This window comes from Suncus etruscus, chromosome 18, assembly GCF_024139225.1.
Source record: "Suncus etruscus isolate mSunEtr1 chromosome 18, mSunEtr1.pri.cur, whole genome shotgun sequence".
Lineage (NCBI taxonomy): Eukaryota > Metazoa > Chordata > Mammalia > Eulipotyphla > Soricidae > Suncus > Suncus etruscus.
This window is the reverse complement of record NC_064865.1, coordinates 29667092-29680372: the sequence shown is the minus strand read 5'-3', so window position 1 is coordinate 29680372 and position 13281 is coordinate 29667092. Positions and strand designations below refer to the sequence as shown.

At 36.6% G+C, this 13281-nt stretch overlaps 1 protein-coding gene across 1 annotated transcript in view; it reads right to left on the bottom strand.

Moving 5' to 3' along the window:
• Positions 1-13281, bottom strand: part of DNAH8 (dynein axonemal heavy chain 8) — a 406635-nt gene that overhangs the window by 109850 nt on the left and 283504 nt on the right. Inside the window, 5 exon segments of the mRNA XM_049765310.1 lie at positions 838-1028; positions 1173-1425; positions 3948-4053; positions 7575-7757; positions 11314-11469. Coding sequence (XP_049621267.1) covers positions 838-1028; positions 1173-1425; positions 3948-4053; positions 7575-7757; positions 11314-11469 — 889 coding nt within the window.

Below are 13281 nucleotides of genomic sequence, written 5' to 3'. Positions count from 1 at the left end.
ATTAAATACAAAGTATTTTAAAATACAGAGATGAGAAGGATAAAATACAAAATGATACCACTTATACGTGGTATTTAAAATATATGAAGAAATGGAATAGTTTAAATAGGGGTTGTCAAGGACACTCTAGGCCCCAGAGACAGGATAAAAGGGACCAAGAGGGTCTCAGGTGCATTGATAGCATTAAGAAAGGACAGAACTAAATATCCAAGCCAAAGTAAACAACATTGAAATCATAAGATCCAATCTTTAACAACCAAAATTCAAGATGGACATGTTGTGCTGGCAGATTAGGGCGGGGGTGGTGGTGTGAGATGGACTCTGGGAACATTGGTGGAGGGAGGTTGACACTGGAGGTGGGATTGATTGGTCCTGAAACATTCTATGTCTAAAACCGAACTATGAATAACTTTGTAAATCACAATGGTTTACATAAAGTTTGTTTTAAATTTAAAGGTGGCAATCATCTAACTTCATTAAATGATAGAACTAATATTCACAAGTGCAATCTAAAGCACCTTGAGTGACCAGATCAAAAAGAATGAAACTGGGGAAAGAACTATAAAGAATTTCACTTTCACCAGAATGCAATTTCAGATAAGGGGAGCATTTTCGGGGGGGGGGGTTTACATGGATGCCACTCTCTTAAATAAAGTGACTATTTTTTTTTCCACATTTGGTCCAGGAGATCCACATAGAATACAGGTGTTCCTCTGCTCTGGCATCTCCCTAGTCCCATACCTTATTTATTCACTGTCTCATTGAAACCAGATTGATGGTACTTCAAAGAGCATATTCAAAACTTTTGCATACAACTTAAAATTCCAAATGCTATACCTTTAATGAGAGCCTGAAACTCCTTGTGTTTAACAGTTCCTCTCTGAAGATCGATCTTCAAAGTCATGAGGAGTACAAAGAGAAATTTGTGGCTCTCGTACAAGCCTCGGACTGAGTAGGTAAAGACTTCATATGTCAGAAATTCAATGATATTAGTAATTCTCTTTTGAGGTAGTGGAGACTTCTCAGATCTGCAATATATATATACATTTTTTTTTAAATCTAAAATGTGAAAAGCAATTTTCAAAAGAAGAATGGAATAGACAAGCAACATGTTTAAATGCCTCCTTGGAGGAGTGCAGCAAAGAGGGAAATATTAAGTAGCAAGGGCCCACCTGGCCATGGACTGATCAAATAACTTCAGGAACTGGGCCAGAGAGGTTTGGTACATGATGTTGACCATGCTCATTTCTGTGATGAGAAAGTACAGAATGCTGCCACGAGTGGCTGCAGGCCGGAATTCCTCCTGAGCCATGTTGATCTTGATCTCCGTTTCTGCAGCCACATGAAGTTTCTCACTGACTTCAGCTGCTGTCTGTTTGGTGGTACGAAGGACACCAATGAGAGATTCATCGTCGACTAATGAACCTAAAAACCAAAAAGAAAAATGAATGGTAGTTCCAACAACTGCAAAGAGAGATGCACCCTCTATTTTTCTATTCTACTTCCAAGCCCACATGGTAAAATAGTAGAATGCAAGACCTGGAAGGCTTCCAGACCCACAGTCATCAGGATCCCAAATTATTTTAGAAGATTTCTATAAAGGGTTTAACACCCACTCTACCAGAAGTTCTAGGAAAAAAGGCATTCTTGAGACAGTCCACATGAGGGGTATTCAAGCGTTTGAAGACACAATTATGTCTGCAACCACTGCCATTGGCTTTGGCTGTTTCTTGAACAACAGATCTTCACTTATTGACATCTTACAGGATCACCAGTTTGTCCACTCTGCTGGTTTCACATGTGAGCTGGTCTGAAAGTCACCCATGTGAACTGGCAGCTTACAGTGTACTCTTTGTGCCTCCTGTAAGAGTGACATGCTACCATTGAGAACTCTGGTTTTCTTATATCACTGACAAGAGTGGGAGAGAGTGAAAGGGACTTACTATAAGAAAATCCAATTTTTGAGAGAGGACTTTTATTTTAACTACTTAAAATACTTTTTTCATAATTTAGGTAATATAGCTACACGAATGTTAAATTTTATGTTGAGTTACAGCACTCCACAAGCATTGACATACCCACCATCTTCCACTACTCTCCCTGTCTGTCACTACTTCTGCACCTCTAGTCCAATCTTCACCACTATCTCCACCATCTTCCCACTTTCTCTTTTTATAAATTTTGTAATCCAAGGCCAAGGGTTGTCATCATTTGATATTGCCAATTCCCTTGTTTTGTTTCTCTATATACTCACTGACAATGAGTGAGATCATCTATTGCCTTTTCCCCTCTGTTTTATTACTACCATATTTGCCAGCGTATAAGACGATCGGGCGTATAAGATGACTCCCTAATTTTGCAGTTAAAACATAGGCTATATATTCTCTGTATCGGACAGAACGTTCCTGTGCTGCATATGCTGTATGTGTTCCTGTGCTCATGTACCACAGTGAGCCAATCACAACAAGCAAAGGTTCAAAGGTTCTACTGCAATAGACTTCCTCTCTGACTCTGGCCAATCTGAGCAGGCTTTTGACAGTGTAGATTCGGGTCCAGAACATTGTCTAATTTGCATGCGTAAAAAGCCTGCTTGGATTGGCTGAGTTAGAGAGGCGGTCCGAGCAGCCTTGCAGTGATTGGTGCAGGGTCGAGTTGGAAAATTCGTTTTGTGGCAATATTCAGACAATTTTCGTTTAGCGGCATATTGAAACATTTTTTGGGATATACTCGGCGTATAAGACGACCCCCGATTTTCGGTTGACTGTTTTTTTTTTGTTTCAAAAGTCGTTCTACGCCGGAAACTATGGTAAATATTTCGCTTCATTTCCACAACTTCATTATTGTAAATATAGAAAGTACATGTCATTGACAAATTCAGTTTTAAGATCATAAAGATACTTAAGACATGTTGGGTTCATGGTAAAGATGTTGGCTAAGTAAGAGTTGTGCTCCTGCTTATCCTGAATTCTAGGTAGCAGATGGGCGAGGTCAGGCAGTCAAGAAGTCCTTCCACCCTACCCCCACAATGGGCATAAGATATCCACCACAGAAATCCAAACTGCCATTTATCTCTAGGATAATACAGGGAGGAGTCCTAATTCTCTTGCTAATGTCAGGATACTAGGAGGTCTGGGAGAACTTGCTGGAATGGAAGGCAGACAGACCACTTTCCCAGCTCAGCAGTACAAATAAGGCACAAAAATGGACTCTTGGCTAGTCTCACTGTGAAGTGAGAATAATTCACCATTGTCTTCTGGGAGATTAAGATTTTTTTTTTTTGGTTTTTGCAAAAAATTAAAGTGCTGCTAGATATTTTTCAGTATAAGACTGCTTAGAAGATGGTTAAATTTAGAATACTAAACTTTTCCTATTAAGGAACAATATTGTATTTGTTGATCTTGTTTTCTTGAATAAACTTTTTCTCTTATTCATTGTAGAGGAAGAGATCCCAAGGGAAGGGTGTGGCATGATGCTCTGGCCTCCAGTCCAACCCCTTCCCTGACAGCTAAATGGGAGGGAGAGTCCATTGGGAGCAAGTGTGTCTCTCACATAGGTTACACACATCACCATATATTATGGTAGCTGCATTTCAATGCTAAATGGAAGTGTCAGTCTAAAAGAAATACAGATTGAGAACATTCGTTTCCTTGGGGCAAGCAAATTAGATTGTTATGAGTTACCTAGCTCTATTGGGAGCCCTTATTTTTCTCCAGAGAGAGCAATTCTACCAAAAAAACGGTGTCAGTGGCAAATGTTCACTCTGTTGGCTAATACAAAAATCAGATTCTCTGCAGTCTCTCTTTAATGTCTAGATGGAAAATGCTTCACTGGTTTTTGGCATTGATCACTCAATGACTTCCCAGCATCTGTAATCACTTGGGCATTGAAAACTGTATAAGAAAACCATACTCAGAATCCATAATTTGATTATGTCTTAGGAATTATACCTTTTGTAGCACTTAATTTATAAAGAAGATTATCTTCAAGTTCTTTCATCTTTCTTTTATTAAAAGTCACATCCTCCAAAAGCTTAACTCTTTCAGACTCTAATTCCTGTTTAAGGAACAAAAAAAAGTAGGGTTACAGCTATAGCACCCCTTTATGATGGCAATTCATAATGTTTATGAGTCATTTTTATGAAAATCATTAATTAATTTATTGGGAACCTGAGGCCATACCTAACAGGGTTTAGGGGCTACTCCCAGATTTGTGCTCTGTATCACTCCCAGCAATATGGTGCCAGGGATAAAATCCGACCTTCCTCATGCAAAACATTTGCTCAGCCCATTAAATTAGCTCTCCAGCTCAAAATACTTTAATGTTTAAACCAAAGGTCATTTAAATGACAAAAGAAATAACTATAATCAGCCAATTCTATCTTTGTCTCTGAGCATTTCCATAAAATTAGACCCATTAAGTTGAAATTTCCATAGCATTTATACTAAATATGTATGACACAACCTGAAATACAAATAATTTACCCAGTTATTGCCAGTTCTCTTACCAGTTCTAAGTGTACTTAAATGAGGGTAGTCTTGTTTCCCCACTGCCTTAGTGAGAAACAGAAATTTTATCTGAGGTCAAAAGTGGTGGGGGAAAAAGGCATTAATTCTAAGAAACCAAGAGATTATAGAAATCAAAAGATTACAGAAGCCAAATGTGAGTTCTTCACTTGGGACTTGTCTATAGGTACTCCAGGTTCTTTGCCAATATGATTCAATTTTTATCGTTCTTTACCTCATTCTACCCAGAGTAATAAACTGGATATTTGGAAGTGTTGCTTTTACAACCAGTGCAAAATTTTAAAAAGGTTCAAATATTCATAAAAATTACAGAGCCAATACAATATAATCTTCACTTAATTCACCAAAAACTATTTTGTTTTATCAGTAATACAGAGTCAATACCACTTATTATTGTCACCAATACTGCTATTATTATTATTTCTAAAGCATTTACAAAAGCCATAGATTTTGTCCTTAAGCATTTTAACAAATCTCTTAAGAACCAGGACATTCTCTGAAAGAATCACAGTAAGAATTTCAAAATTGGGAAATTTAACATGGCTTTAAGATTCTACTAAATAAAGAGCAAATTGAAATTGTCTCCGTAACATTTACAGCATTTTTTTCCTGATCTTGCACAGAATTATCACACATTGTTCTTAGATTTTATTAAAGGTGTTTTTAAACTACCTACTTGAGACAGTTTTTTTTTCAAAAACTGAATCTGTTTTAGAAAGTTTTCCTAAATTGTCAGAACAATTGTTGATCTACAAAATTTGCAAATAGATTATGTTCTTCTGACTAGAGCCTGTACATCTATTTACTTGTACATTCTTGACAGTTCATTTGGAAGCTTTGTAAAGAATGGACTCAGCCAACACATCTGTTAAACTAGTGTGAATTTTATTCAAGCTCTTTATACCTGAGTAAACAGAGGATCCTAAAATATTAAAACAAAATAACATCCCAGTATGTGACTAGTTGTTGGCAGTGACAGTCCCCCAACTCCAAAACTAGTGTCTACTGCCATTGTCCTAATAGGTTTGCAGTACTTTATGGAGTGGTGATACAAGATGATGGTTCTATTTAAAGGGACGAGTTTATAAAGTGTTTTTGTTAAAATAATCACCCCTGGGTGGCAGTATAGGGATATGTGAACAAAATGAGATAAGCTTTCTTTATAGTATTATTTGGAAAAAAAAAAAAAAAGCCCTATAGCACAGTGGACATCTGCAGGAGTCAAAGCCTCTCTAGGTGACCTTGCTGGACAAAAGTCCACATGCTCTTCTGGGCTAAGATGCTTTTTTCTCTGGCTTCCATTTGTTCATTAGTAATTTGTGGGTGTGAGTACAGGATTCTATTTGTTCATTAGTAATTTGAGGGTGTGAGTACAGGATTGTTAGGAAATGTAGCAACATGTTCAGGATTCTCTCCTACCAATCAAGCATACCTTTTGTTTCTTCCAGCTTCTGAAGTATAAATACAGATTAGCCAGGAAAGGGAAGCTCAGGCCAGAGCAATGGCAGTGATATGCTTTGGGAACAGACATGTGTTCAGTCTTGAGACTATACTATATGTTCAGTCTTTCACAGCCCACTGCAGCCCATGCAGGGCTTTGCACTAATTAGGAAGCTCTCTGTGGATATATATATCAGACCATGTGGGAAGTTGATGTGAGGGAAGAGGTGTGGGAGGTAAATCTCTTTCTGCATGACATTATGGGCTGAATCCATTCCCTATCTAGATTGCATCATTTCTGGCATCATGATGGGAAAGAATTCAATGAGTAAATAAAAGTCAAAAACTCAGACTGGTCCTTTTCAAACCATCTTCCTACTTCCTATCTTTCAAGGATCTACTTCCAAGTTAACCACCTTTGCTAACCATTAGATTTTACTGCTCCTTTTACTGACATTGTTTCTTTGGTGTCTGTTGTCATTTTGATTCCCCCTTTAGCGTTAAGTTTGTGGCCATCTCTTCCTATCCCTCCCTTTCTCCTTTCCTTTGTCATCTTTTCTCTGCCTTTACTTTTCTTATCCCCCATTTTATATCTATAAGATATAGGTATTATCTTACATCTAAGTTAAGAGAATAATAGATCTCTAACCTTGCCTTTTTCTTGAACACTTAATGAGTTAATTTAAGCAAATAGAAACTTTAAGAATTTTCATGCAAATGTATTCATATGTATGCAAAATATGTTATGCATTAAACCCAATGTTTTCTGAATGTTGTCTTAAAACTGGTTAAATCTAGTATTGGTTTCTTAAAATCTAGTTATAAGCTGTTCTTGGTTTTATTAGAACTCTCATTATACATAATTTTTCTGCTTTGGTACTAATTTTATTTAATTAAAATGAAAGTATGACTTCCCACTAATTTAAGAATACTTGATTTTAGTAGCTAAAACAACTACTCATTTAGAATGACATGTTTTTCTTTATAATCATTATTTTACTAAACTTTATAGGTTTTCCCAAGACCACCTACTCATATAGCTATTAGATATGAAAGTCAACATAATCAAAAGTCTACAGACAGAATATATGTGTATATGGGTGGTCTAAATGTGATTCTATTTGGTATTTTTTGGAGAAGAAATACTACTTTCAAAATATGTATATTAAAGATAAATATGATTGGCTTATTTTTTAATGTATATTAATATAATTAACAACTTCCAAATACATCTTGTGTGTGTGTGTGTGTGTGTGTGTGTGTGTGTGTGTGTGTGTGTGTGTGGTTTTTAGGTCATACCTGGCAATGCTCAGGGGTTACTCCTGGCTCCACGCTCAGAAATTGCTCCTGCCAGGCTTGGGGGACCATATGGGACGCCGAGATTTGAACCGATGACCTTCTGCATGAAAGGCAAACGCCTTACCTCCATGCTATCTCTCTCTCCGGCCCCTAAATTTTGCCTTTTTTTTTTTTTTTTTGGTTTTTTGGGCCATACCCAGTGGTGCTCAGGGGTTACTCCTGGCTATCTGCTCAGAAATAGCTCTTGGCAGGCCCAAATACATCTTAATGTTAAAATTTATTATCAGTTTTTTACCTTAAAAGAATTATTACCTGCTTTTCAGTTAAAATTACTCTCCTTAGTAACTGATTTTCAAGTCCTTTCATTGTAACAGTAAAATCAATGACTGATGTCTTGGCATTAATCTCAGGGGTAAAAGCAGGGTTTGGTAATTTTGTAGTAATGTAAAGCTTAAATGTGTCCATGACATCACACTCCTTATCACCGACTTTCACCTATGAAAGACAAATATAAACATTTTAAAAACAGCTTGTAGGACAAGGTATTAGAATTCTCCTTAAGAAAGAATTTTATTATACGGGGTGGGGGGGCTTTCACCCTGAGCATTTGTCATAGTGACTTGACTTAGGCTTCAGTCAATCAGACATTGGCCGTTCTCCCCCGAACCTTAGATTCCATCTTTGGAACTAGCATAATTTTTTGCACTAGCACAGGAATCTAACTTCCACTGAGGCAGGTCCTTATGCTGCCCTGGCACAGACTTGCTCTAGAGTTGGGTTCATATGACACCCTGAGACTTGGAAACAGCAACAACTTGCTTTCAGAATGGATTTCCCTGCCTCACCACCTAATGATGAGACAAAACCAGAAGACACTCCATGACACCCTGACTCCAATATAGGATCTGTGCAAAAACCAAGAGCTCTAATTACTGAAGCCTGGCTGCAACAACCATGATTGAGGAGAACTTTTCCTGGGACCAAGAAGAAAGACTTTGGAGTAAGACAACTTAATATGACTCATGGGTATGGACACCCTGTTTTTTTTTTTTTTTAGGCCGAAGGTCTTTTTAAAGAAAAAGATTTTACCCAACTATTTTACCCAACTTTTGCTGCCCCTATGCAAAGCAAAGCAAAACAAAACAGACAAACAAAAAACCCTGCCATCCCTTTTTTTATCTTTTAGATAGGGGCTCCCACCTTTTTCATAGAACCTTGGGACATAGATTACTTTGTTTTACCTCATATTTCTGCCTTTTTCTATAAAAGTAAGAAGAAATAAAAAAGAAAGAATGGGGGCCAAAGGCCAAGTGGTCTCAGGTGGAAATGAAAAAAAAAAGGCAGAACTAAATATTCAAGCCAAAGTCAAAAATAGAATCAAGAGATCCAAACTATAACAATCTACACTTAAAATGGGCTTGTTATACTGGGAGGCCAAGGGCCAAAGGGTGATGGCATCGGATGTATTCTGGGAACATTGGTGGAAGAACATCGACTCTTGTGGTAAAATAGGCCCTGATTTATTGTATGTCTGAAATACATGTATAAAATGACTTTGTAAATGGTTTCAATGAAATAAAAATTAAATAAAAAGTAAGAATTTACCAAAGTTCAGTACTGTGAAACTTGAATTAATTACAAAGGAAAGTTAAATTTTACTCATCTGGTGTTAAATAATTCATACTATTCCTTTAGAATAACTTGAATTTGTGGTCCTGTCTGAAGATGTTTTTATTCATACACCCAAAAAAAGTTAAAAAAAAAAAAAGATCTGAAACAAATATTGAGTGAAGGGAGACTGGCACATCTAAGATCAGCCAGCCTTTCAACTTGAAGAAATTATTGACTACAATGGCATTTGTTGTGTTTACAGTGTTTTTATCACGGTCATATCTGAAGCATATTTGACAACATATTTAATGAAATTTTCAAAGACAAAAATGCCAGCCTTTATTTCCCCCTGGAAGGCAACGTTCATCTTAAACACAACAGTTTACAGTAAGTTGAAAAACACTTGGCCCTGCTATCTCAAAATCACTTAAAATTTTTATCCTCATCTGTGTGTGATCCAATCTCCACATTTGAGGCATGGTCACATGCATTCTTAGGCACCAAGTTTCATTATACATAGTAATTTGGGGGGAAGTTTTAAAGACCTTCAGGGATAGAGATTCCACAATCTCCTTTGGCAAGTCCAGTATGACATAAACAAGGAAATAACTATATGGGGAAAATATTTTTCTTTTCTTTTCTTTTCTTTTCTTTTCTTTTCTTTTCTCTTTTCTCTTTTCTCTTTTCTTTTCTTTTCTTCCTTCCTTCCTTCTTTCGTTCCTTCATTCTTTCTTTCTTTTCTTCCTTTCCTTTCTTTCTTTCTTTCTATATTTCTTTCTTTCTTTCTTACTTACTTTCTTTCTTCTCTTTCGTTCTTTCTTTTATTCTTTCTTTATTTTCTTCCTTTCTTTGTAACTTTCTTTCTTTCTTCTCTCTTTCTTTCTCTCTCTCTCTCTCTCTTTCTTTCTTTCTTCTTTTTCTTTCTTTTTCTTTCTTTCTTTCTTTCTTTCTTTCTTTCTTTCTTTTCTTTCTTTCTTTCTTTCTTTCTTTCTTTCTTTCTTTCTTTCTTTCTTCTTTCTTTCTTTCTTTCTTTCTTTCTTTTCTTTCTTTCTTTCTTCTTTCTTTCTTCTTTCTTTCTTTCTTTCTTCTTTTCTTTCTTTCTTTTTTTCTTCGGTTTTTTTGATCATCCAGTGGCGACAGTCAGGAGTTACCCCTGACTTGAGTGCTCAGAAATTGCTCCTGGCAAGCACAGGAGATCATATGGGATGCTGGAATTCAAAACACCACATGGGTTGGCCATATGCAAGGCAAACGCCCTATCGCTGTGCTATCTTTCTGACACCAGGAAAATATTTCTAAATAATTACCTTTGCATAATGAATTACATAGTCAACCAAACATTGATTTCATAAAATGAATATATCAAGGCAAAACCAAAAATAAAGCAGCAACAACAAAACCTTAATAAAAAATGCTCTGTTGGGGGGGACTGGAGCAGTGGTGCAAGCAGTGGGGCATTTGCCTTGCATGTATCTGACCTAGGATGAACTACCATTCAATCCCCTGACATCCCACATGGTCCCTCAAGCCAAGATCGATTTCTGAGCGCATAGCTAGGAGTGACTCTTGAGCATCACAGGGTGTGGCCCAAAAAGCAAAAAAGAAAGAAAAAAAAGAAAAAAGCTCTGTTGAGATAAGAGAGATCATACAGGAGTTATGATATTGCATGTGTCTGCACATGGGTCTCCTGAGCACTCAGAAGTTGTGGCCCTGAGGTCCTTGAGAACTACTGGGTGTAGCTCTGAGCACTGCTGGGAAGGCCTGGGTAATTTTCAGCACCACAGCATTGAACAGCTGACTATTAGCCTGTGATAAGACCTCCTAAGGACTGCTTGGAAACCCCCCTCCCCTTCCTCATCCCTCCAATGTCTGTATGAATGATTCATTAAATTTTTTTTAAATAAAGATAGAAGATGAAAAAAGAAACTTTTATACTCAAAACAATTCATGTTATCACCAGCAACTGGGAATAATATTCCATAGCTTCCAGCAAAGTCTGAGTTTAAAATGAAAGTTAATAAAGAGAGAATGAACAAGTCAATGCTCCTAGATTTTATTAAAATACCATTTTCTCCAGTGAAGAAATCCAGATTTTATTGTGTAGATGTATCTATAGCTTGAAAAACCAATTTTCTCAGTCAATAAATATATATTTTTGTTTATACAACACTAATATATTATGACCAAACAGTGCTTTTCTTTAATATATTATTTAATTTCAGCTAACTAGTGACAATTAAAAATATTTTTCTCCTCTTATATTTTTATATACTTTTTTGAAAAAGGGAAATATCAAATATGGGATTGGGAATGATATTATTCCTAGTACCAAATCCTACCACCTAAAGGAAATTGCCTTTGCTGCTATGCTTAAAAAGGTAAGTAGATGTCACCATTGTTCTTTTTTCTTTTATTTCTCCATTTTTTCTATAAAGCTCACCTTGAAAGAGGTGCCTGATTTAATGAAGTTCTTTTCTAAGACATTATCCAGGGCTGGATCCAATTCTTCACGAATGTCCTCAATAAGCAGGGGTCGACCCAAGGAAAGGCTATCTTCCAAGTGTGTACGGAAATATTTATGATTTAGAGATGTCACCTAAAAGTGAAAAAGTTCATTCTCATGTAAAGTTTTCACCCTGTCCTCATTGGAAATCAGCAGAAATTTTAAGGGTCAACTTCAATAATAAGAATTACTTATATACATAAAATTAACACACAAAAATTGGTTTACAAAGCTTGGTGAGTCATGACTCAGAGAGTTCTAGGTGGGTAATGGGATCTTTCAACAAAGCAGAAAAGTCATCAGTATTCCTTAGAGGGAATGTCAGAACTCTGCTCCCACCCACAGAAGAGAAGTAATCAAGAAGTAATCCTAAATGTTTACAATGGCATAGTACTCAGGAGCTTGCAAATTTGTTATACTGATTTATCCTCCAAGAAACCTTCTTAGGTGAAAACATGATTTTAAAATAATACTAGGATGTCAGGAATATGTGGAGTAAGGTCAAAGTCAACAGTGGCGCAAAGGATGACTTTGATTGATATCTTCCCATAAAATTAACCCCAAATATTATATATTTACTTTTGATATAAGAAATTAAAATTCTTAATTTGTGGGTTTCCTCACTTTTAAGCTTGTTAGTTAAATAGATGTATTAGGCTAACTTATCTTTAGTGAGCCAATTAGCTTTGAACACTTTATTTTCTATTAAACCTCTTCTGCCTCAGTGTGAAGATCCCATTCTCAACCTTCTATCTGCTTTACTAGATAACTATTTCAATTGAACTATTGCCTGATTGTTACTGTGAGTGCTGAGCTTAGGACATGAAGAAGGTTTACGGGAATAGCAGGTGGTTGAAAGGAAATTTTAAAACATAGTTTTAAATGTATAGTAGACATAGAACCTGTAATCTAGTGATATGATTTGTGATTAAAAAAGATTTAGAACTGCACATTTTTGTTAAAAGGGTAATAAAATAAGGGTTCTGCACATAAATGAAGTATTTTTGTCCTAGATGAGTGGCTTTATTTATCTAAATTATATGTTATGAAAAGACTTTCTGAGATTTGATAAGGAAAATTAATCTAAACAAAGAGCTATTGAATAACTTATTAAACAAGATAGAACATGGTTGCAGAAAGTTTAGATATAATTATCTCCTGCCCTAATCCCCAAGTAGTAAGCTCCATTTCTGTGCTTTCTTTCCCAAGTGTGGTACTTAATTTTATAGATAAACTTGTCTAGGCTAAGAAATGCCCAAATAGCTTATAAAACATTCTTTCTGAATGTACATACAGGATGTTTCTGGAAGAGAGACTGATTGACTAGATAAAAATGGTGCCCCTATCCGAAGGAGATTGGCATTGCCAGATGCATTTGGAGTGTGAGTAGAAAAGGAAAAAGGGAAAATGTGGTCCCCTAACAAGCTGGGATATTTGTATTGTCCTCTCTGTGCACCTGGGCATTACTGGATACTGAACTTCAGATTCATACTAGAATTTAAAGGACTGATGACCCTGGGTATAGGCCAGGGTTTAGGGTTGGGACTAGACTGACACCCTCTGGTTGCTTGGGCTTTCAGCTTGTTGATGACAGATGGTGATATAAATAATATGCCATAACACATCAGCCATCCTTCACAATCTGTGAATTTAATTCCAAAATGTAGTCAAGACAAATGTTAGATGATGCTTACTGAATACAACCCATATCAAGTTCTGCCTTAAACAGGGAACTGGCAACTGCGACTAGAGCCACTCATCATGATAACGGGGAAGGACTCAGCAGGGCTCAGAGGAGAAGGTGGGACAGCATATAATAGGTTCTTCCAAGAATCCCAGAACCCTCATTGGCAGCATCCATACAGACTAAGAGATGTACATGACTCTAGGAAAGACGCTTGGACC